General features: G+C 36.3%; 1 protein-coding gene across 29 annotated transcripts in view; it reads right to left on the bottom strand.

Moving 5' to 3' along the window:
• Positions 1–27,280, bottom strand: part of MYCBP2 (MYC binding protein 2) — a 256,284-nt gene that overhangs the window by 209,634 nt on the left and 19,370 nt on the right. For all 29 annotated transcript variants that reach the window (XM_070239261.1, XM_070239263.1, XM_070239259.1 and 26 more), the window contains 4 exon segments: positions 18,578–18,653; positions 13,587–13,802; positions 5,593–5,746; positions 872–1,068 (listed from right to left, as the gene is read on the bottom strand). In XM_070239261.1, the coding sequence (XP_070095362.1) occupies positions 872–1,068; positions 5,593–5,746; positions 13,587–13,802; positions 18,578–18,653 (643 nt within the window).

The following is a 27,280-nucleotide window of genomic DNA, read 5'->3' on the forward strand; positions in this document are numbered from 1 at the left end:
ACTTAAAACTGAAACTTTTTACTCAATTTCCAGAACATTGCAAAAGAATTAAATCAAGTTGCCTATAAGGAGGATTATATTTCCCAGCACTAACAATGATGAAGAGTTTATTCCACAATTGGACGTTAAAAGCTTAAAATGTTATATGCAGGCCCAGCCCCATGGCTGAGTGGTTAAAGTTCCATGCACTCTGCTTCGGCTGCCTGGGTTCGTGGGTTTGGATCCCGGGTGTGGACCTACTCCACTCTCCAGCCACACTATGGTGGTGTCCCACATACAAAATAGAGGAAGACTGGCAGAGATGTTAGCTCAGGGCTAATCTTCCTCAAGCAGAGAAAAAAAAGAGGATTGGCAATGGATGTTAGCTTACGGTGAGTCTTCCTCAGCAAAAAAAAAAAAAAGAAAAGAAAAGAAAAGTTATATGCAAAGCTGAAGTAGCTCAGGAATAAAATTCAAGAAAACTATAATCAACAATCAAAAATATAGAATGATATCATACTCTTCTTTCAACAGAGAAGAGATGTTTAGAAACTATGAAGGAATTCCATATTTGAAAATTCAGGGCAAGATGGGAGATGTGGGAGGGCAGAGAACAAACTAATGCACAGAAAGAGGAAGCTATGGTACTGACACAAAGACCAGGCTAAAGATTTAGGGTTTTGCCAAATTTCATTTTATTACCTTCAATGCTACAGAGTTAAACACACATGTAGCTTAGTTTGAATACTGTAGATTATTTATATATCAACCTTGGACAGATCAAACCACTATACTGAATGAGAAAAAGCAGGGAATTCCTACTCACAGAAATTGAGATGAAATTGCAACTTGGCATCTTATAACTTTCTAAGCAGCTGTAAATATGAAATACCTGAATAGTTTGGCAAGCATGGCTGCCATTGTTGGTGAGGATAGCAGAGATGGCCTGAAGCGTCCTTCCTGTTTCTCCCCAAGAAGCCACCAGACTAAAGAGGCAAGCACAGGAAAGTGCTGTCAGAGACTGTCCCGTGCTGTCATTCATCCCAGTACTCCGAACAGTGATTTCCAAAAGGAGCTGGAAAAGAGACTCTGTGGATAAAACAGAACTCAATTATATTCATTTGACATACAGAACATTTTATGTGTATATTTATTTATACCTTGCCTCATTATGAAAAAATATTTAAGGCAGCTGGGACACTTTGCATTAGATCCTATCTAGTACCTTTTTTCCCCCAAAGTTAGAATATTTATATAAAAAGGACCTTAGAGAACATCTAGTCCTTAATTTTTCTAAATGAAGACATGGAATCTCTCCAAATTCATTTAAAAGAAATCTGCCTTGGGGCTGGCCCTGTGGCTGAGTGGTTAAAGTTCACAGGTTCAGATCTGCGTGCAGACCTACTCCACTCATCAGCCATGATGTGGTAGCAACGCACTTACAAAGCAGAGGAACTGGCACAGATGTTAGTTCAGGGCTAATCTTCCTCAAGCAAAAAAAGGAAAAAAAAAAAAGAGGATTGGCAATGGATGCTAGCTCAGGGTGAATCTTCCTCACAGAAAAAAAAAAAAAAAAAAAAGGAAGAAACCTGCCTTGAGGCATTCACATATTCAAGAAATATCCTATCAAGTAACAGAGTATTCATTGCACTTATTTTACCTTTTAGACTGGGAAGAATAGACGCTTCTTAAAATGTTAAGTGTCCAGAAAATTAAGTGTTTATTTGGAAAACAACAACAGAATACACAAAACACATGCTATACTTTGTTTTAATAGAAAATTGGCTGTATTGCTAACATAACAGCAGTTCACATTGTGGAGGGAGTACGTATGTAATTGATTTTATAGCCTAGAAAAACCTCCAAGTCAACAGGATGGATATTCTCCTCCTGTAATGGATAATGAAATTGAGACACAGGGAGGTTAAAAGACTGTCCCTAAATCATAAAGCCATTTAGTATCAAAACCAGAAAAATAACACGTGAATTTTCCATGGCCATCAGAAGTCTCCACACAAAAGTCCTTGAACAACTTCTCCCAAGACTGAATCAAAAGACTTCTGGCTATTTCCTCTGTAGAAGAGAAGGTGGATTTGAAAACGCTTAGAGAGAAAAGGAAAGAAACAGTCAGAAAAAGAGACAGAAAACGTGAGAAAGATGAAGAAAGGGAGAGGTAAAGGGGAAGGAAGGAGGAGAACAAGAGAAAGAGTATTGCAATTCTCTGAAAACTAAAAGGCCATCTGTGGTTTATTGGTTAACTCACAGAAACCTAGGTTCTCTCTACCTACTCCTCATCTTCCATATCTAATCCCCAATTATGTTCTATCAATTTCCCTTCCTAATTAACTCTTCCACTTTCTCTATCTCATCACCATCTTCCCAATTCATCCTGTCTATCACCATCTCTGAACTGGACTACTAAAACGTGTTCATAAATTAACCTCTACCATTCACTTTTGCTCCCTTAGAGCCAAAGAGAACTTTTAAACCAAAACTCTGGTTTTCTACTTAAAATCCATTCACTCCTTTGTTAATTCCTTCCTGTTTCTCCTCCTCCTTTTTATTATCCCTCCCTTTCTTCACTTGTCTATACATCCTTCAGTCTTTCCTTTTTTCCATGTAACCGTCTCTCTGCCTTTCCTTCCCCCCATCCTTTCATTTATCCCTCTGTTAGTCCATCTTTCCTTCTATCATTATCCTTTTGCCCATTTCTTTTCATTATTCAGCAAATATTTAATGAATTGTTCCTGTACATAAGGAACTATTCTAAGTTGGGGTAATACATTGGCAAACAAGACAAAGAATGTCTCTGCCACCAAAAAACTTAGATTCGAGTGGAAGAAAAGAGTATAAGGGCTATATAATAAAGAATATTTTTTAAGCATAAGGAGATAGAGAGTGACTTTCCACTCCTCCTAGAGCCATAACCAGACTCCTTGTACACGGCCTATAAAGCTCCACACGATCTGGTCCATGTCTCTTTCCTCATATACGGCAAAGCCCTCCCTCTCTTCACTTTCCACATTCTAGCCATACAGTCTTCTTTCAGTCATTCTCCTTCTTGACCCAGAGCCTTACTGCATGCTGTCCTTTCTGACTAGAAACTTAGTTAAGTCCTTCCTACTCATCCTTCAAATCTCAAATGTCACATCTTCAGGGAAGCCTGGTATAGACTCTCAGAACTCCCTCTACTTTCCCCCACACTATTTATCCACATTTACAATCATACATGTGTCCGACTATCTGATCCTAGGTCCCATGATAACAGCGACAATGTCTGTATTGATCACCCCTGAATTATACGCTCCTAGCACAGAACACAGGAGGTGCTATTACATTTAAGTGAATACTTGAGAACAGATATTCTAACTTTAAGTTGAATAGAAAGATAAGATATAAGGGAGTAATTTTTCTTTTTGGTGAGGAATATTGGCCCTGAGCTAACATCTGTTGCCAACCTTCCTCTCTTTGGTCGACAAAGACAGTCCCTGAGCTACCGTCTATGCCAATCTTCCTCTACTTTGTATATGGGACGCTGCCACATCATGGCTTGATGAGTAGTGTGTAGGTCTGCACCCAGGATCTGAACCTGCGAACCCTGGGCCACTGAAGTGGAGCATAGAAACTTAACCACTATGCCACTGGGCTGGCCCAGATTTTTTTTAACTAGATAATTTATAAATCACAGTCCATTTGCAAAGAGAAGAAGCTTGGTGTACAATAATCATCAAGTTATTCTGACAGTAAGAGTAACACATATATACATAGATTTTCATGAATGTCATAAAAAAACAAAGCTGAAAAAAGTGTAAGTAATGTGATTATGATATTAGATCAAAGGAAAAAAGCAGAAACAGATTTCAATAGAAATTTAGTTTTAAAGAACCAAATTATTTATATTTGTGCTAATTAAACGAAATAAAAAATATGAAGTTATGGTAAATCCCTCAATAGAAAAATGTCAAAGCAGTGAAGAGATCAGAAGCAAGCACTGAAAGGATAGAAGAGAGAGACCAAAGACAGTATAGCATTTGAAACTGTTAAGAAAATAAAAATGAACAAATTCATCAGATGAAAGTTTTGATAGAAGATGATTAAGATAAAGCACACATTATAATTTCAACAATCAGTATTAAGAACAAGATCTACTTTGAAAAGAATAAATGGGAGGTAGCATTTATGTACAGATGGATACAAAAGAAAGCATCTAACAACAGATAGAAGACAAAAGAATGGTAGAAGATGTAGGAGGACAGCAATGATTCAGCACATTTTTCAAAGTAAGAAATAGGATATACAGGTTTTAGTGGATATTTTAAATATTTCAATTATTTGGTAATTGACAGACCAGAGCTAAGAATAGCTAGCAAGATATTCTCAAATAAAATTAACTAATTAATTAAATAAAATCTTCAGTAAAAAGCCACGAAGCCAATTATCATAATAGTATCTGATACAGTGCATCACAATAGTAATCTGATCACTGGTGCCACCAGTAACAATAACCAGCAAGGTGTCTGCTTCTTGCAGCAGCATTTAATAACATGGGGGGTGAGTGAGGGGAGTTGTTTTAAAAACTCCTCAGCTTGTTTTCACGGCCAGCACTCCCCTTCTGCACTAAAACAAAACAACAAAAAAATCAAACACAAAAACTAATCACTATACATGGCCCAAAATCCCCCCCATCTCACATGTAATTAGGTTCTCACATGTGGGTCGAATAAAATCCAAATAGCCAGTAGAGAAAAAAGATCAAACTCCAGTCCAGACCAGCAGCATGGGCATCACCCTGAAACTCAGGCCAAATGCAAATTCTTGGGCCCCACCCCCAATCTACCAAATCAGACACTCCACAGGTAGGGCCCACAGGACTCTGATACAAGCTAATGCTTGAGATTTAGAAAACTCTTGACTCTTTGAAGGCCCATGGTTATTAGCATCAGAGAAAAGCAATTAGGCAATTTCACAATTGTGCTTTCACCTCTATTTCTGTTCCTTAAGAGTTCCTATCTCACTTACAGAATTATATGGTGAACCTAGGTCACTGGCACAAAAGGCAGGCATTCATAAAATTCAAACACACTTTACAAAAAGCAAACATTTTTACTTAATGGAAGTTGCTACTAATTCAGAAGCTTGAACTATAACAAAAATATTATTTATTTATGATGAATACAAAAGAAATGCTCTCTCAGTTTAGAACCTAATTGTGCTGTTTGGGATTGGTAGCATTTGTTCCCCTTTTTTGCTACTTTTTTAACTCTCCAAAGTAACATGTAAAATTAGAGAAAGTCAATGTTAGCTATTTTGGCCAAAGGTTTAATAAGAACAATTTAAGTTAACAGTGACTATCAGGCTTGAGGATTATTTGTGAGTTCCAAGGATTTATCTTTTGCTTTTTCCCCATCAACACAATAATCAAAAGATGCCTGCACATGAACTATAACTCTTAATCCATTACTCCAGTGGAACATAGCAAAATCACTTAAAATGTATATCCCTGCTGTTTCAGCAACATAATTAAACAAAGACTGCATTCCAGGCGGTTGTAGGCGCTTCATAAGAGAAGCTCTTTACATTTAAAGCCTTCATTCAATGTGCCTGAGGGCTTACCTAGGACCTCAGGTGGCTCTGATTGGAGGCCTTCTGGCTGCTGACCCTGAAGCACATTAAGCAGGGCTTGGAGACTCCGGAGGCACAGTGATGGATGGGAAAATCGTGTCTCCTTGATCAATTCAAAAACTTCACAAAGTCCAACCTCAATGATCTATTTAAGATAAAAAAAAAGAATTACACTTTATAACATGTAAGCAAATAACACTTCTCAGGCAGTTTAATTGGTGCAGCTTACTTCCATGGCAAATGATTAATGTTGCAATATTTAAATGAGAAAAACAAAAATCAACACATAAAAAAAGAAAAAAATCAAGTGTGTTTAATTTGAAGATTTAGAAAACCGTCTAGTTACATGGAAGGTTTAAAAATGGTGGCATTGTTTAAAAAGTAGTTTTAGTATAATGAAGCCATAATAAAACATCATGAAAACTGTTTATAACAGGGATGATACTAGATTGCATTCACCCAGAAAAAATAAATTGTATTAATTTACAAAGTTAATTTGGTTGTACTCAAGTAAAAATCAGCACTCTTCTGTTAAGTCATGTTAACTGTGACTTATGATCAGAAAAAAAGTCAATATAGCACATATGGTGAAAAGATTCAAAAAGGAGCTTTTCACATTAGCCTTTCCTATAATGGTACAATCACCATAATATTACTTATAGATGGTGCCCCTTTTTCTTACAGGATTTATCACAAAAAGAATTAATAACTGCCTACCTAAAAGATCATGGCTACTTTTACTTTAGTTATCTTACCATTCCTCATCAGGACCAAGAAAAATCTGACTCAGTATCTAGCAAAAGATAGATAAATCTGTAACTCAAGACAGAGCAAATGTGAGGAACTGGTATAAACAAGGAGATACTCAAGAGGACTGACAGAACAACAGACAATGAAATTCTCTCTCTCAGGCTATGCCAACATTTTGAGAACCCGATGTATAAGATCTTTTCAGGAGATATTAAATTATTTGGACAAGTAACAGAAAAAGTTAAAACAAGACTAATTATTAGAAATGCATCAAAGCATTAATTCTATTAGATGTAACAGTAGAAGAATATTCTCTCTGTTGAGATTTGTGCATTGATTTATATATTAAATAAATATTTCTTAAGTATTTATTTGGTCACCTTCCTACAGGAGATACAAAGACATACCAGACTCTGTCCTCTCAGAGTTTATAATCTAACAGGGTAAATGTGCCTTGCACGTAATTCTTATCCAGTCCAGACCTCTGTTAAAGCATTTATTATGTTATAGCACAACTGACTATTTTTGTTTCTGTTTTTCTAACTAAACTGTGGTCTCCTTGTGGACAAGGAGCATGTCTTTAGCTTAATATCTTCCATGACTAGCCCAGTGCCAGGCACATGATAGGCAGACAATAAACATTTAATTACTCTCTCAGTTGTGTGCTAAAAACCACTGCAACTCCGAAATAAATTTTCCAGACAAGGGTCAAATCAATTGCAGGCAAGTCAGCTGCAGTTATGATTACCATCTGCAAAGTTTCTCATTAATACAGATATGACTGAGAAGTCAAAATAACTAGCAGGATAGTCTTTAGAAAAGTTATCTAAAATCCTAGCAGACTTGATTATAGCTAAGATTACAGAAGTGCTTGTATAGTTTCAATTGATTAAACGCATTAAGCAATGAAAATTTTCCATTTGACATAGTTTCTTTTCTTAGAATAGACTAGAAAATAACAATATGGTGTCCAAGATTTCCATCTGCTTATGTACTTACAGGAAATAAATCTGAAGTCAAGGATCTCCTAAGTACAAAACATGAGGCTCTATTCTCAGGCCAATGGGAGACTATTAGGTCCCAAGAGTCTTTAAGATTGCTTACTCTACTACTACTAATCATGACTTTTTATAATTCAAAGAAGATTCTTCACAAATGACATTTTTGGCTAGCGTTTGTTTGTTGTAAGATTCCTACAGTAATAGAGAAAGTATTGAATCTTGCAAAAACAGTAAAGCTACTTACTGAACAGGTTCCTGAGTTGTCTCTCTGCTAAGTTTAAGGTGCAATAACAAAAGTATGACAATAGGCACCTCAGGACGGCTGCCTAAGAACAGGACACTAGCTAGTTTACTGAGAGGTACCCACAAAACATTGTCATAATGATCAGGACAAAGAATTACCCATCTGTCTAGGTCAACCACTGTGGATTCTCACTAATCCTCTATCTTAATTCACTGTAGGTTTTTTTTTAATAAGGAGGAAAACTAATTTATTTCCAGAATAGTGATATATATTCAATATACAACAAAATAAAAATCAACCTCAAGTTTTCCAATCATATTTATTATTGAGCAGAGGAACAAAACATGTTGTGAAGTAAGCATTTTTTTCTGAGAGTATTTTGGCTGACAGTACTTTACCATAGGCATGAACTTTGAAATTGCACTTTACACTATGAAGCGTATCTTATAGTCACTGAGAACAGACTATACTTTCTCCTCCCTCAATATTAGGAAGGAAAAGTATAAGGAGAAAAAATATAGTACTGCAAATACTGTATGATTTCATTTGTGCAGAAATAAATATACTCAATGTGTGCATATAAAAATGTTTATAGTGGGTATTTTTTGGTTAATAGAATTTTAGAAATGATTTCCAGTTTTTAATTTCTATTTCCTTTTTATAAAAATGTTCTGCATTTTTCAAATTATCTATAACGAATATGTACTGTCTTTATAATTAGCAAAAATAAGTTAATAAATGTGACTTTTAAATAGAATAGTTCATTATAATAATAAGATAACACTCTAAGATTCAATATTTTCAATAAGAAGCTATAACTAACTACCCAACACATGGTCTTCCACTTACCTTCAGAAAATAGTCTTTTGTAAATTTACTGAATTTTACCTTTACTGTTGCCTTCAAATAATTAAATCCTGAGGGCTCTCTACTATACTTGAAGGAACACAAAACCCAAATAACTACCTGATACAGCCAGTCCAATGTCACTGCTGGGGAAACTGAGATAAAAACATACGTGGCCAAAGAACATAACAACATAATGAGTCTTTCAAGGTTTTACTTTGCTCTCGTTAATTCGTTATTTCCAAAGGTGACTTAATTTCACTAACAAGTGTGAACATAAAGTTTAGTTACACTACATTTAGATTTAATAATAATTAACTCTTGGGGCTGGCCCCGTGGCCGAGTGGTTAAGTTCGCGCGCTCCGCTGCAGGCGGCCCAGTGTTTCGTTAGTTCGAATCCTGGGCGCGGACATGGCACTGCTCATCAGACCACGCTGAGGCAGCGTCCCACATGCCACAACTAGAAGGACCCACAACGAAGAACATAAAACTATGTACTGGGGGGCTTTGGGGAGAAAAAGGAAAAAAATAAAATCTTTAAAAAACAAACTAATAATAATCAATTCTTTGCTATTAGAAATTATATCTTGTTCTATTAAAAAGTCCTAGAATCAATACTAATACTTTCAGAATACATTTGAAAAAGCTCAAGAGGAAACGAAAAGTAATTTATATGTTACTACAGAATGAAGTGTACTGTCTTTTTAAACTTTTTGTATAAAGTAAATACTTGGTAGAGACAACACTTACAAATAATAAAAAATAAAAATCTAGAGGGGAGCAAGAGGAAGGGAGGAGGAAGAGACGACAGCAAAGGCAGCAGAGGAGGTAGGGGAAGAAGGGGAGGAGGAAGAATTCTGCTTCTCAGAAGATTTGGGTGGGAAATGTCGAAGTTCCTATCCTCTAAACATAACAAATTTATCTACAACTACTACCATCTTCTTCCCTTCTCTTCACTCAGAGGAAAAAGTGTTCTTACAACTTTTCAAAGCTAATTTAATTTTTAAACAATGCTCTTGATCCCATCCTCCATTCCATTTCTAACAGAATTGTTTCAACTTCTGCCACCACACTGTAATAACTCCAAAGTCTATACTTCTAGCTGGGACCTTTCTTTTGAACTTCAGCCCTACAAGGTGTACACTGGACACTTCACAGCTACCTCAAACTCTGTACAGCCAGAACTAAACTTGATCATCACGCCAACAAAGCACTGTTTCTCCTCCAGTTCTCCCTTTCTGTAAACAGCATCATCACCCAGAAACTTTGAAAATATGTTTAGATTCCATCTTCTCTTTCAGCCTTCATATACAACTCATTACCAACTCCTGTCAATTCTGCTTCCTTAACATTTCTTGTACGCCAAACACTGCCATACCCTAATTCCACCCCTCACTAACACTTCCTGGACAACTGCAGAAACTGCCCAACTGGTCCCTCTGCTCTAATCACACCACCCTCTAGCGGACTTGCCTTACTGGCACCCGAGTAACTTTACTAAAATACAAGTCTGACCAAACTCTTTTGCTTAAGATCTTCAGGAGTTCCAATTCATAGACAAAATCTGAAAATGGCCGCATAGCATATGAGGCCCTTCATGATCCAGCTCCTGCTCTCTGCCTCTTGCCCTATTCAGCCATTCCACTCTAGCCAAAATAGACAACTCACACTTTATGATGATCCTGTTCCCTCTGCCTGCCAGTGCATCTGCAGTCAGTCTGCATCTCTACCCCACCGTGTCCCACTACGCCCAGCACACCCCTATCAATGCTCAAGGCACTCCACAAGCCTGCTATACCAGGGAGACATAACTTTCTTGAGGGTAGGGACTGTGTCTCACCATTTTGTTCTCAGGGCCTAATAAAACGCTTGCGATAGACTCAAAAGGAATTTACTGAATTAAGAAGCAAATAAATGAGTCTATCTAGGTCTACATCTTTTAACAAAATATGTGGCATTACTAGCCCCGAATAAGACTGAACGGGAAGTATGAATCCTAAATACTATTAAAAAAAATCACATAGCGATAAAATCTGGAATACTTCAGAGGATCTGGAAATTAGATAGTGAAAGACAGTTTGAGCTGGGCAAAAACTGTGCTTTGGATAAAAAATATAATATAGAAGCATTTATGTGGGGTTAAGAAAGTCCTTTTAGTCAATGATTATTGACCCACAAAAACCAAAAACCAAAAAAACCTGACAAGCAAGGTCTACATAATAGTCAAATTCAATTTAACTTTTAAAATTCAGGATGGGAAAAACTGAAATTGTGTCAAAATGATATTTCAACAACAAATAAAAATTGTCTTAATTACATGAGAGAAAAGAGTAGGAGAGAAAGAAACCTCAGGAGAGAAGGAAAGCGACAGCCACACACTTGGGAGGAGCAAGAGAGGAACAACAAAGAGAAGGAAGGAACTGACGTGAAAGAGTGGCATCTGGAGCAGAAGCATGGAAATGGTCAAAAGGAAAAGAAAAATGCCAACATTTCTCACCTGTCCTCAAATTCCCAACACCTCAAACCCTAAAGGCCTCAGCTCTTCCTCTATGTCAATCCTTCACGTCATGCAAACGGCTCCCACAAACATCCCCTCAAAGTTTCCTTCCCCACCCAGGCCCCAACCCAGAGCATTCTAACTGCCTCTGCACAAAGGCATCTCCTCACTCACTTCTTCCTCTCTCGTTCATCTCGTTCATCGCATGATCTCTCTGACTGTCGAGAAGTTTCATTTCCTTGGATACAAAATATTTTTTAATAAACTCATGAGTTCCTTGAAAAGTAACTCAAATTCATCTGCATCCGCACATTTCTTTGTTTGGACCTAACGTGATACTTGTAACTATAGCTATCATTCATTAAGCACGCACGCATTTGACGTTTATTACCTCACTGAATCCTCACTACAACTCTATCAGGTAGATATTATCCCCATTTCGCAGATGACAAAACTGAGGCACAGAGAGATCAAATAACTTTCCTAGCATCACACAGCTAATATTTTTACCAATGAGTGTTTGAACCCAGGCAGTCTGACTCCACTACCCATGTTCTTAATCACTATATCCTGTTTCCTGATGGGTCAGTACTTGATGGAAAACTCAATATTAATCAGTTGGGCCAACTAATTTTATTTTAACTTTCTTTGAAAGATCCCCTTTTGACTCTGTTAATCATGATAAAAAAAATGTCTTAAGAATGCCTGATATTTTATTTCTTTAATACTCATTTATCCTGATGTTTTGAAACAGTCTTAAGAATCAGTTATTCTTGATTGTGCAGTATCTGAAGTTAAACTGGTTTACTGTTCAAAATCTGCAAACCTGTATGAATGATTTCTCTGGGTTTTTATTTTTCTTCCCAATACTGAACTTAAGCTGGGCAATTACAGTAGTATACTGTGACTCACTCACATTACAGAATGGAATTCTTACCAAAGTACACTACCTAAGTCCTACAGCCTCATATCCTAAACTTAACAATATATGTTCCTCAACCTCCCCTAATTAAACATAAGAAATTAGAATAAGAGATCATGACCTCTACCTGAAGGGGTATACATGGAAAAGATGAGCTTGTTTGTTTTAAGTTGAAGAAAGAAGCTAGTAGAGAAGTACAGCTAAGGACACTGGAGAGAAAAGGACTAAGGGAAAGAGAAGGGTCCCAAGAAGAGGAGATAAGGACATTTGAAGATGGTTGATTAGAAGGCTGAGAAAGTTCAGAAAACTTCTATTACCCCAAGAAATAGGAAGCAAGTTATCTACTGAGAATAAGGTGAGAAAAACTTCACAGTAATGATTAAGGACAGTGGTGCACTTAGGAACAGCCACCATGAAATGTGCAAAAGAAATGAGAGTAGGAACATAGTTTCTATCCTGGCTGCTATTTCCAAACAGTAAAAATATAGTCATGTGTTGCTTAAAGATGGGAAGAAATGTGTCGTTAGGTGAGTTCATTGTTGTGCAAACATCATAGAGCGTACTGCTCACAAACCGAGATGGTACAGCCTACTACACACCTAGGCTATACGGTCCTAATCTATGGGACCACCATCATATATGGTCCATCATTGACCAAAACATCATTATGTGGCACATGACGGTATTTACGTGGTACCTCATGTATGTGTGTAAATATATATATATATATAAGTTTTCAAAGCATAGTTTAAGATATCAATTTGGTAAAAAGGCAATCTACATGAATCCTTTATGATAAAGGAAATAATTTAAAATGTCTCTATTTAGAAAAAAGCAATATACATAAATCACTTATGATAAAGGTACCATTTTAAAAATATGTATATTTTCACATAATCTTTTGTTAGAAATACTAACTACACCTACTACACAGAAAAAATATATTATGTATGAAAGAATATTATAGTCTTGAAATATATCAATACATAAATAGAACAGTTCCTTAATACCTTAAGAACAGTTTGTTGTACTACAATATATGTTTCTGTAACTTCAATTAGCTTATATGCCCCTGTTAAATAACAGAGTGACATCAGAACAATGGAGAAGTTTTGCTGGTTCGCATGTAATTTTTTTCCTAGGCAAGGGAAGCCAGAATAGCATGAGTACAAAATAACTTTAGGCAGAAAAGGCAAAAGCTCTCAGCTCAGCTGCTGCACAGCCAGGAGCCCTTCTAGTTATATTTCAAGAAAAACTAAAATGTATACCTGTACACAAGGCTCCCTCCCCAGAGGGGAGTACCCCCCGCTTCCCATGGCACTTGGTTTGTAGTAACTTACACTTCCTCTTGTGCCCACCTTAATGGCAGCCCACTGGCTCAGAGCTCTACGCCCATCTGCAAAGGCTCAACACCCACAGGAGACCATTTCCACTCTACTGTTTTTGTACATTTTTAACAGCCCCTGCAACAGACTCCAACCCACTGATCTCCCTGCCTGAGCTTTCCAAGCACTCCCCACTGAGTTACCAGTTATTGACTCTTAGCACTCCAGTTATCAAGTTGCACAGAGTTTCCTGGTCTGCCCCAAACCTATTTTTACACATAAGCCCTGTTATTCTTAGAGGACAATTTTATAAAAAGCAAGGTATTTTAGCAATGCAAATATATGTATTATAGCCAAAACACCTGTAGGTTATGCATCTAAGCGGAATTTAGTGACTTACCTTTGGAAGCTTGATAGGGGGCTCTTTGGATTCCTCCTCTTCATCACTATCTGATTCTCCACTCTGCACAGAGTTCTTAGATGCAGCTGCCAATGATGTTTCCTTTTTCTGCCATTCCAGAACGCAGTGGCGTACATTGCAATAAATATTGAATGCAGAAGGATTGCTATGTAGTTTGATATCTGGTATGATTACTGTATTCTCCAAGTTTTCGGACTAAAATACAAGATATAATATTTCAATTTCATATTCCTTTCTATCATCGATTCTCATTTTAAATAAAAAATTGAAGATTAGACATGCTAGATGATTTGATTTGCAGAAGTCACATACATAAGAGGCATAGCAAAGAAAATCTAAGTCTATTGACTCAACTTATAGTACCCTTTCTACTACACTTCACCACTTTCTGAGTAACACAGCAATAACCAACTTGACAAGGGGTGGAAAGCAGCAGGGAAAGAACTTAACAGGAATACACTTTTACCCCTTGTTAGGAATAAAGCCAACAAAGCTTAACTGCTGGAGTATTGAAGGATATTAATTTGGTGCTTTTCTACGGACACCAGATGTATTGCAGAGTCTCAATGATGTACTACAAATGTTGAATTACATTTTGATTCTTTTAAAAGTAGATATAAGGATTTAAAAAGAAAATAGGGATTTTAAAAAACCCTTAATTTTAATCAATTCTTCTAATTTCATTCTTATTCAAGTAACTGTAATGCCAAGAAAACTGCAGATTGTAGACATACGCTTTCCTAAAGCATATGCTTTTCCTAAAGCTTTTTGTATGAATACAAAGAAAAGATATTTCACAACTAAAGGCACATGAAAAGATTTCACATCATTAGTCATTAGAGAAAAGCAAGCTAAAATCACAGTGAGATACCCCTATATACCTAATAGAATGATTAAAATTTTAAAAGCTAGCAAACAATACCATGTGTTTGCAAAGATGTAAAACAATTGGATTTCTCCATACACTACTGCTGGAACAGTAAAATGGAATAATCACTTTGGAAAACAGTTTTCACAATTTCTTAAAAAGTGAAACATTCATCTACCATGCCACCTGTGAGGAAAGAGTTAACACTGTAGGTATGCTTGCTTATTCCTTATCTTTCTCCAAGGGAACCATGCTCGACCCTTGGCCAACCCTTGGGAATGTGGTCTTTAGAGCGTCCCTTAAGTTAGTTATCGATGATTTTGTTATACACCTGGAACAATGGACCACGCCTCCTGGCTTGTCCGATTACTTTGCACAAACATCAAGATGGATGATGTGCACCTGAGTTTCACTTGCCATGGCTGGCTGCATAGCAGGATATGCCCTTGAGAAGATAAAAGTCTCGGATCCTAAGACTCAAGAGGGCTTCCCTGGGCAGAAACATTCCACACATATCCCAATAGTTCACTGCCAGAGAGAAAGCATGTCCTGTATGCTCAGACAAGGAAGGACTGGGAAGCCTACACCATAACTCCCTAGACATCACCAATACATTTCTCTTTCTTGCTCCCTACTTTTGTTGGAATAAATCTTAGCCATTAGTATAAATTGCTTTTAAGTCTTTTGAGTTCTGTGGCAAATCATAGAAGGAAATACTACCTAATCATTCCACTCCCAAGTATTTACGCCCCCAAAAAAGCAAAAACATATATCCACACAGAGCAGCAATGTTCACAGCAGCTTCATTTGCAATGGCCAAAACCTGGAAACACTGAAATGTCCATTAGCAAGTGAATGATTAACAAATCTATGGGACACTAATCAAGAAAAACAATGGAATGATCTGTTAACATATACAACTACACGGACGCAACTCAAAATCACTATGCTGAGGGGAAAAAAAACAGACACAAAAGAGTATACACTGTATGATTACATTTATATGACATTCCAGAAAGTGAAAATTAATCTATAGTGACAGAAAGAACATCTGTGATTGCTTAGAGCCAGGACGATACAGAGAGATGGAATGCAGCAGAGGATGAGGAAACCCCTGGGGATGATGGAAATTTTCTGAATCTTGATTGTATCTTTCAAAACATACTGAATTATACACTTAAAATCCCTGTGTCAGGTTCTGCTATTAAGGCTCCTAACTTAAGACAGACAAATTTGGTAGCAGGATACTGAGGGAGTTTCCCATGTGACACATATGATTTCTCCTGTAAGAAGGTAAAGTCATTTGCAGGAGGGCAGGATTTATCAGAAGTGTGAGGACAGTGGCAAAGGTCTGAAATAGTCACAGGAGAAAATGGGAGAACCATTTGACCAGAAAAAATAAGAACACAGCCTGGCTTCTATAGAAGGTCCATTTGAGATTGGTGATCATGAACGTGTACTGGTATCAACTAACTTGTTTAACTCCCTTTAGTAGCACATGGTACTCACCTGCAGAGAAAGAAAAAACCTGCTGGATTCGTATAGGATAGAGTTTTGTCAGATGAGTGTAACAAATACACATGAGGGAAAAGAAGATGAGATAGGCAGAATAATAGCCTCTAAAAATGTCTTCCCCCTAATCCCTGAAACCTGTGAATGCTACCTTCCATGGCAGAAGTCACCCTGCAGTTGTGATTAAATTAAGGATCTTGAGATGGGGAGGTTATTTTGGATTATCTGGGTGGGCCCAAAGTAATCCCAAGGGCCTTATAAATGAGAAAGGGTAGCAGGACAGTCAGAGAATAAGCAGTAACAACAGAAAAGTGTCAGTCATGCAGCATGAGAAGACAACCAACCACCGGCAGCTTCAAAGATGGAAGGGGGCACAACCCAAGGAATGCAGGCAGCTTCTAGAAGCTGGAAAAGGCAGGCAAATAAATTCTCTCCTTCAGCCTCCAGCCCAGTGACACCCATTGTGGTCTTCAGATTTCCAGAACTGTAAGATAATTTACGTTGTTTTAAGCCATCAAGTTTGTGTAATTTGTTACAGTAGCTATAGAGAACTACTACAGAAGATTAAGCAAGAGTTTTTCTAAAAAGACTGTGGTATGTAAGTTGGCTGAGAAGGAAGTTAAATGAAGGAGATGGCTCGTGGATGAGGTCAATGAGAGAATAAAGGAGGAGATAAAGAAAACAGCTAAATGGCTTTTTAACTTTTTTGCTGAAAAGAAACGCTTGTTTTTAAATATATGAAAAAAACCCCACTGGCATTTCTTAAATAAATTTTTAAAAAAGAAAGTAGATGGAAAATAGTCCAAAAACAGTAATAGAGGGCAAGGAGACTCACGACACCACTTTACCACTTTTACATGCTCATCAGGAGCAGGAAATGTTTCTTACTCATCTTTCTATCCCAAATACCTAGCATAATACCTACACACAGTCGGCGTGCAATTAAAGTTTGAGGAATAAATGAATACGTTTTTTTATATCACTTATCACAAGCTGCTTCTAAAAAGCAGATACAAAACCTGAGGAAAAGAGAAGAAAAATGAATTACTAAGGGCACAAAGCTAGTTAGAGATGGAACTGAAGGGGATGAAAGACTTGTACTTCCCACCTCTTCCTGGATATCATATGCCACCACTTTTAGGGAAATCAACAAAGGAAACCTTAAAAGAACTTAAAAAGACCTTCAACATTCTCATACTCTGACTTTGCACATAGCCCCAAAAAGTGGAAAGGGGTAAAGGTTGGAAATCTGAATGACTATGTATTTGTTAAAGGTTTTTATATATTAAGTATATTAAGAATGTTCTCCAGTTCCCTCTTCTCTCCCAAAAGCAGAAGTAATAAGAGGTGATGTACTGAATATATATTATTTATCCATGCACCCAGTAACATTTTCCTTAGGGTAACCACTCTTCTCCCATTCCACATGGCCTGCTCATCAGGGTGCTCACCTACCACCCATCAATGGATTATAACATAACTCAGTCTAACCGATCAAAGATGCCATCTCCAAGCCAAAGTGAACGGTGCAGGTCAACCAAAAATCATATCCAAGACTTTCTGCTGGAATTAGTAGAGAGATTGCCTCTTGTTCAAAGAAAATGAAGTTAGAGTTGCCAGTAGCCTTAGTCCTCAGCCACAGGCAATAAGCCTGCACAGAGAAGAAAGCAGAAGCAAGAGACGAAGACATAAATTTGATGACATTATTTAATTCCTGGATCCAGCCATGTCGCAAGATAGACCCACCAAATAAATTCTACCCCCTATCCTTTTATTTTATTTTTTTGATTTACTACTTTAAAGTATATTTCTCTCAGTTAAAATTGCAAGAACACTAATTAAAGGACTGGAAACAATTATCTCTAGAAGTTAAATATGATATACAGGCCAAGCTAAGCTATTGTTTCTTTAACCAAAAGTGGAGCTGTTCGAAATCATAGTTATGACTCCTCTCTTCCTGTCTAGGCTTCTAAGTACTGTACAAAAGAAAAGAGACTCTTTTAGACTAAATGGGATCTGGCCCCTCCAAATGTTTAAGAAAAAACTAGACAGATTTTATAGAGAAGATTTCTGTACTAGGTGGAAAAAAGAGATCCTTGATCTCTAAAGTCCCACCTAACTCAAATATTCTATATTGCCTTTTCATTTGCACAGCCACCGACAGTTGAAAGCAGCTCAGAACAATACAGATGCACCAAGATTCTCCCTAATCCATGACATATGCATAGGCATATGATGAACCCAAATCCAAGTCTCAACACCCAAGACGATTTCACTCAGTTTCTAGTACATGTAATCAGAGTGAAAAAGAGAAGAGACATGAACATGTCCCCCCAAAGAAGTGATCGAAGGTATGAAGAACAAATAATAAATAATTTTCAGCACCCAGATGTTAACTTCCAGGCTACTGGTCAAGAAATACCCAAAAGATGAAACTAAACAGTGTAACCAAATAAGGGTCTTTTAAAAAATTACTTTAGCACACAGAAATGAAATGGTTTGCTAATTATACTTTTTTAATCTTGGCATTTTTATTCTAATTACTATACGGAAAAAGTCCTTATTCCCCATAAATTGCCAGCAGTTTTACCTTGCTTCTTGTCTTCACTTTTGATTTGCTCTTCTGTTTTCTTTTCAATTTCTTCTTATTTAAAATTTTCTTATTTCTAAAAAGGTAAAAAAAAAAGTGGAAAAAATAATTATAAAAGTTCATATTAGGACATACAAAGCTACTAAAAATAGGTACTTCCAAAGTAGACACTAGAGTAGTTCTTCCACAAACTTTCTTCCTTTGAAACAATATACTCTACATGTACATATAAGACATTAAAATATAACATAGCTATTGAGATGATACAATACTGGAAGAAAATATACATTAAATGACCGAAAACTGTTTGAACTTCTGCAAATAGTTTTATAAAATTTAAAAAGGCATAAAATGAACTTTTTAAAACTTTATTTAACAGTGAAGATGCTAATAAATATCAGCTTTGTTCCCTTCCCAGAAAAATCTGCTCTTTGCAGTAGTGCGGGCTACAGTGCAAAAAGGATCAGGAGTCCAATTTTACTAAATTACTATAAGAAAATCCCAAGTCACACATTTCTCATATCCAGCAGCCAGTTTTTCATCACCTCACAACCCTAAGACCGGATTGTTTTTTAAGCAAAAGGAAGCCCCTGAATGATTTTCAGAAAGAGAAAAAAATACATGGCAAAGAATAAGAATCTACTGGAAGAAATAAGAGTCAAGGAAAATAGCTTATTTTACTTGCATTTCAGTTAATATTTTTTTATGTCTACCATGCTGAGGTGCACACTGCTAGGTACTAAAGACACAAGATGAAAAAGATAGTTCTTGCCCTCAAGGAGCTCAGAGACTTGACTGAAAAGCATAATTTAATGATCTAGCAAGAGGATGCTACTACTATAATAAAGACAAAATGTGAGGAGGAGAAGGAGGAGGAGAAGGAAGGGATTCTAGATGCAACAGAGGTCAAGTCCTTAACACTTTGGGTAACTAATTTGGTGGAAGCTGTAACCAAAAAAAAGTTGTGAGCCTAGGTCACCTGGAGGTAGGGATGCCAATCACAAAAATAGGGAAGTGAAGGGGAAGAATCAGTTTGCGAAAGGAAAAAATGGGTTCGATTTTGAAGTTGTTTGAGGCCAAGACACTAAAATGTCAACAAGACAGACATGACCAAGCATATGAAAATTCCTTCAGCATCACCCCCTAAACCAAAATCATCACAAAATCTTGTCAAGTATACCCTGTAAATAGTTCTTAAATCTGTCTACATCATCTCTACTTCTGCTATGCTAATCATCTAAGTTACCACCACCTCTTGCCTGGACAGCTGCGAAAGCTACTTAACTCATTTCTGCCCCTTCAATCTGTTCTTCACATAGGAACGCAAGCCGAGTTTTTAAAACACAAATCTGAGTAATTCCCCCACTTAAAACTCTACTAATAACTTCTCAATTCCGTTAGGCTAAAGTCCAAAAGCACTGACATGGTTTAAAAGATCCTCGACCAAGATTTGACCTCTGCCAGCCTCTCCTGCCTCATTTTGCATCCCTCTCTAACTTACCATACTCCAGCCACAGGACATTCCTTCAGTTGTTTGAATCTGCTAAGCACCTTAGGGGCTTTCACAAAGGTTCTCCCCTGCCTGGAATTCTCTCCCACATCTTCTCCTGCTAACCACTACTTATCTTTGATGTCCCAGTGTAAGTGTCACTTACTCAGGAATGTCTCAGACTGGGTTGGTTTCTCTAACATACACTCATTCATTTTACACTTGTGTTTCATTGTCTAATCTACAACTGTTCAGTATGTACAGGATTATTGGTTTAATGTATCACTCCCTCACCAAGCTGTAAACTCCAAGAGTACAGAGGCCATGTCTTTCTTGCTCACTGCTGTGGCCTCTTTGCCCAGAAAAGTGCATGTAACAAAGTACTCAATACTATTTTGAGAGAAAGAGAAAGTAAGAGGAAGGAGAGAGGAAGGGGAGAAAAGAAGGAAGTTCAGAAGCTACAAGCCTTACCCAGAGAGTAAAATAAGCAAAGGACCAAGGATAGGTCCATAGATACACCAAAACATTTAAAAGATATCTAGCCAGAAATATTCATTAAGCTGTTATCCATGGGATTATCTTAAGCAGATTTTGGTGCAAAGGAGGTAATGGAAACCATGCATGTGGATGAGATTTCCCCGGGACAGTATGCTAAAAGAGTAAAGAGAAAGAGAGTGATTAATAGTATCAAATGCTACACATGAACAGATGTACCTGCTCACATAATCTATTCAACTATGAGCATTGTGAGAGCATGAAGAATGTCTATTTCAACTCTGTATGTTCAGCACCTGCATCAGTCTTTGACACATCAAGGATGTTGAAGAAATATCAGATGAAGAAACAAGTTAATAAAAAGCAACGAGTATTTCTCGTGTACGGTTAGGAAACCAACCTCCCTTTATACTAAAGTTTACTTGAGTGAAATCGGTTGTTTCAGTAACGAATATTTAACTGCTAAAAGGTTATCCCCATCTATACAATTTAGAAAAACATTAAGGTTCACTCAAAACCAATCTTCAGACAAGCAGAATATATAAATACAGATTAAGGTAATTTCCTGAAGTCAGTGAAGTGATCACAGACTTAAATTTTCACAAGTATACACCAATACTTTTTGTCTGTTTTGTTTAATGGACCTTTAAAGTTCAAACGACTGTATATTTATTCCTAAAATACTTCTTTCTGTGCATTTCGCATTTAATTAGTCATAACAATTTTAATGAATCTGGACCCACTAATTCCTGAATATAGACCAGGTGAAGAATCAGCTTTCCTCAAATAACCACAAATTGATGTTACCATGATTTTTGTTGATTTGCCTTGTTTTAGAAGTAGGTTGTCAAAAAGAGCCAGTAATAAGTTAAAAATCATATGAAGAAAACCTATATTCAACATCAGAAAACAAAAACGCTATTTGTTAGTAACAGAACATCCCATTATATGACTGCATTTAAGAACTAAGCTTAAAAAAACTTTTCATGATATCTGAGGATGGACAGATAAACGAAAAACTCTAGAAACCAGTCTTAACACATTAATAAGTCACCTTGGAATTTCTGATAATTTAGGACTTTAAATCCTAAATCAAACAGGAGCTTAACGAAAAATGTCTGGAATTGGTCCTGTAAGATTTTTAGTCTTTTCACAAAAAGAACCTCCCACCCATGATATTTGAAAGAATTATGAGTGGTAATGAAAGGCAAAGACTATTAACACACTTTATACAATTATTTTAAAATATTTACTTTAAAAATTCCAAAGAAGTTTTCTTAATAGCTACCACTGTTTAAGGAAAACAAAATACTTCTGCAGTACAAGAACAAACAAATTTTGCAAGTTGTTCCACGATACAGATCATTAGTTTCTCTATCAGCTCATTACTGAGTCTGTTTTCTAACAAAACAATAATTAGTCATAACTTAATTTAAAAACCTTTCTCACTCTGAATCTGTTTCTCCATTTGTAAAATAACAAGATGAAGGAAATTATCTGTGAGGTTCTTTTAACTCTAAAATGCTAGGATTTTAATAAGTCCAAATTCAAAGAACTTCTGGAATAAGAGGGTTTCAAGTCTTTTGTTTTCCCTGAGTAATGAGAAATGAAAAAATTCCTGAGTCCATGGTCTAAGGCAAAAGTAGGAAAGTTTTTTTTTCTGGAAAGGGCCAGATAGTAAATATTTTATGCTTTGTGAGCCATGGGATCTTTGCTGCAACTACTCAACCCTTATAGCAATGAAAGTGGCCAGAGACAGCACACAGAGGAATGTGGTTGTATTACAATAAAACTTTATTTCTGGACACTGAAATTTAAATTTCAGATAATTTTCATGTGCCACAAAAATTTTTTCTTTTTTTTTTTAACCTTTTAAAAAGTAAAAGCCATTCTTAGTTCACATATCATACAAAACCAGGAATTGGGACCAATTTGGTCTGCGGACCATAGTTTGCTGACCCCTGCTCTAGAGCATATTTTGATAAACAGGCTCATATCAGAAAGAAAAAATACTAATATGCAACACAGATAAACTATTAAAAACATCACTACACTTATATAAATAAGCACTCTTAAAATTATCTGCCTTTTCTTTTTGCAAAGATAAACTCCTGACATCCACTTTACTAATGTAAGATACTAGATAGGAGTAAGCCACTGCTCTTCCTTCAAAACCTAGACTAACATAAGAAAGCTGTGGAAGCAATTAAGGACTAGATGAACTACAATTCCAGTGACAGAAAAGCACTTCCAAGGTAAGCTCAGACCATTGGCGTTTTCTTCCATGGGGGCATTTGCAGAGTCTGGGTACAACTCAAAGAGCCAAGCTCAAACAGAAGAACTCTACTAAAGAAAGCCAGAAACTAGTGGTGTTTTTGATGTCTGCATCTAAATGACAGACTTGAAATCCAGAAAAGGCCAGATGTGTGGTCAGTTTTTCCAACGGTTCATCTATTTAGTGATGGCCAGTGAAGAAGGATAGGGAGGATGGGCCAACAGGGCAGAGTCAATTTCCCACAGTCTCCCAGTGTTCAGAAGACAGAATCCCAACAGAGGGAGCAGTACACTTGATCCATAATTGAACTGAGGTAGTCAACACCTCACCCTATCTGTCTAACACAACAAAAAGCAAACTCTCTGGAAGAAAATAACAGTTCTTTTACACACAATGTTAGGCACACACTAAACATATTAAGAGACATCCAAAGAAGCAAAATGATGTGACAGACAATCAAGAGAAAACCAAACAATTAGGCAGACTCCAAATAATCAAGATATTGAAGTTAAGAGCCAAAGACTTGAAATACACCAAAGATGAAAAAAATGGATAAAATGATGTAATTTTCAATGTAACCTATAAAGGAAAAAACCAAACAGATTTTCTGGAACTGAAAAATAAATATCTGAAATTAAGAACTTGTCAGATGGTTTTAAGAGCAGACTAGATCAGAAGAAAACAGGATTCATGGACTTGCAGACAGGGCAAGAAGAAAACTATCTAAACTCAAGCACAGAGAAAAGAATAGGATGAACAAAACAGAGTATGAAACATGTGGGACACAGTCAAATGGTCTCATATTCATGTAATTGGAATCCCAGACAGAGAAAGAGGAAAATAAAAATGAGATAAAACAAAAGCAATATGTGAAGAGATAATTAATGACAATTTTACAAAAGTGAGGAAAGAAATCAACTCAGAGATTCAAGAAACTCTGGGAAATCTCAAGTAGGAAAATGCAAAGAAAACGACACCTAGACACACCAAATGCTAGGCACAAAGTGATGAAACAAAGGATAAAGAGAAAATCTTAAAAGCAGCCAGAGAAAAAAGATACACTCAAAGAAACAAGATTGATAGTTTTCATTCCTTTTGCTGAAAAGTGCTGAGGAATGGAAAAAATCCTAGCAAACTAGAATCATATACCTATCAAAAATATCCTTTAAAAATAAAGACAAAAATAGAAATGTTTTGAGGCTGGCCCCATGGCCTAGTAGTTAAGTTTGGCATGCTCTGCTTTGGAAGCCCAGGTTCAGTTCCTGGGTGTGGACCTACACCACTCATCAGTGGCCATGCTGAGGCAGCAACCCACATACAAGATAGAGGAAGATTGGCACAGATGTTAGCTCAGGGCAAATCTTCCTCAAGCAAAAAAAAAAGACAGAGATGTTTTTAGACCCACAAAAGCTGACATAATTCATTGTCAATATACCAACACTACAAGAAATACAAAAGGAATTTCTTTAATAATTGTTTTGTTACCTTTAATAATTGTTGTGTTAAATAATTCTTATGTTAAAGAATATAGACTAAAAGTAAAAGAACTGGAGAAGGTATAGCTTGAACACACTCACTGGCCTCCCAAAGAAAGATGTTGTACTACATTAGTATTTGACAAAGTAATTTTTAAGGTCTGAAGTGTTATTAGGGATAAACAGAGCATTTCATAATGCTAAAAGGGTTAATTCAATAGGAAAACATAATTCTAAATTTGAATGCATCTAATAACATAGCTTCAAAATATATGAAGCAAAATTGAGAAGTAAATGGAGAAAAGATAAATTCATAATCAAAAGAGTAGATTTTAAAATACCTCTCTCTAACTGATAGAACAAGTAGAGGACAAAGCAGCATGGATATAGAAAATTATCCCATAGGAGAAATAAGAAAGGGGACATCACTCCAGATGCTGCTCATAAATTTTACAACTTAAATAAAATGAACAAATTCCTTGAAAAATGTAACTTCTCAACACTAAACAGGGAAAAAAATCTGAATAGTCTTATATCTGTTAAAGAAACTGAATCCTTAATCAAAACCTTCCCACAAAGAAAACTCTAGACTCAGATGGCTTCACTAGTGAACTCCTTCAAACTCTTAAAGAATTTACTAGGACATTCTTTCAAGCAATATCAATCTTAGACTAACTCTTCCAGAGAATAAAAAAGAAGAAACATTTCCCAATTCATTTTATGAGACTAGTATAATTCTGATATCAAAATCTGAAAAGGATATTTCAAAATAAGAAAATTTCAGGCCAACACCTCCCATGAACATAGAAGCAAAAATACTACCTAGCTAAAAAGTGGAAACAACCCAAATGTTCATCAACTGATGAATGGATAAACAAAATGTGGTACACATCTATAAAATGGAATATTATTCAGCCATAAAAAAGAATGACACAGATGCGTGTTACAATATGGATGAACCTTAAAAACATTATGCTAAATGAAAGAAACAAAGGCCACAAAAGGTCACTAATTGTATGATTCCATTTATATGAATGTCCAGATAGGCAAATCCATAGAAACAGGAAGTTGATTAGTGGTTGCTATGGGCTAACAGAAAGGAGAAGGGGAGTGACTGCTAAAAGGTATGGGATTTCTTTCTGGGGCGAAGAAAAATGTTGTGGTTGCACACTTTGTGAATATACTAAAAACCACAGAGTTGTACTTTTAAAAGGTGTGTTTTATGGTGTGTGAATTATATCTCAATTAAAAAGACTATGAGGAAAAAAGCCATTGACCTAAAAATAATTTCAATGTCCAGTAACATATGAAAAGGATAATAGGTAAAATACAAAATTCAATCGATGTAATTCAACATAATACCAGAATAAGGGGAAAATTATGATCACTTCAATAGAAGCAGAAAAAGTATTTTATAAAACTCAGGAACCATTTGTGATGAAATGCCTCATTAAACTAGGTAAAGAAAAGAAGTTACTTAATATAAAGATTATCTATAAAAAACCTACAGCTAACATTATACTTAATTATACTCTACGATGAAAACTTAAATACTTCCACTAAGTATGGGAAAAAACACAAGGACTCACACTACCACCAATTCTATTTAATACTTCATTGGAAGCCAGTAAGTCAAGCAAAATGAATAACAGTCATAATGGTTGAAAAAGAAAAAATAAAGCATTTTTATTTGTAGACAACATAACTGTATTTATAGAAAATGCAAAATAATTTATAAATAAAGAATTAACAGGTGAATTATCAAGGTCACTAGATACAAGACCAATTTTTAAAAATCAACTAATTTATAAAATACCATATGTAAACCACAGCTTTTCTGTAGAAGCCAGACTAATTTCTCCTGTGTAATTAATGTAATGATACTCTCACCACTGTGTTCAAGCATCAGTGAGTAAATTAGGGAGGAATAGTAGTCTGATTACTAAGTAGAAAACTTATATTTACTTAACCTAGCTGATAATTAGTAACAAGAAAAGAGATTTTAACAGTTCAAGTTGATCTAGCAGAGAGATGCAAACACATTTCCTATACATAGCTTCAGTCTCTTGATTTTATTTGGAAGTCTTCACATGAGGGATGGGGGGTGGTAAGGACTATAAATAAAGCTACCTTGGCAATGGGCAGAGCAGCATAAGAAAAAGAAAAAGAAGGTGGGGAAGAGGGTGGGAGCAGGGAGTGAGGGGAGGAGAAGTCCCTGAAAAATTATGACTTTAGATTATGTCTCATGCAGATTTAGCCTCTAGGTACACATAGCTTAGGTGGGTGAGGAAAACTCAAGCCATGAAGCAACTGTAAAACTTTCTGAAGACCATCTATTCATCCCAGGCCTCAGAGAGCCACCACAAAGGTAATGAGAGTTAGCAGTCAAATAATCAGGCACAGAAAGGTATAAGGCACCATAAGGGAGAACCAGCAGAATAGATAACAGGAAGACACCCAAACTGACTTCAGGTAAGATTTTCAGACACAACGATGCTTACTAAATTTAAAGAAATAAATAGCTAAAAGATTTTTCATTTAATATATTAAATAAATTAATATATAAAAATATTAATTCATTAAAAGATACATATTTAAGAAAAATTAAAACAAATAAAAGACTAGTTTTAAAATATCTGCAGGGTATTGGGAACATAGCCCATTTGAAAAAGAATCAAACCAAACTTCTAGACATGAAAACTACAATAACTGAAATTGAAGATTCAACAGGTGAGTGTACAGCATATTAGACACAGGTGAACAGAGAATTTGAAGAGATCAGGAAAAATATATCTAGAATTCAGCACAGAAAGATAAAAAGGGTGAAAACACGTCCCTAAGACCTTTTCCAAATCTGAACTCTCCTCCTTCAACTCCCCCCATCCCAACAGAGACAGCACTGGCCCTGGCCAAGCACACCCTTCCTCTCATCCAGTGGGCCCCATCTCACTCAGCATCCTTGGGATGTT

The sequence above is a fragment of the Equus caballus genome, chromosome 17 (assembly GCF_041296265.1).
Source record: "Equus caballus isolate H_3958 breed thoroughbred chromosome 17, TB-T2T, whole genome shotgun sequence".
NCBI classification, from domain to species: domain Eukaryota; kingdom Metazoa; phylum Chordata; class Mammalia; order Perissodactyla; family Equidae; genus Equus; species Equus caballus.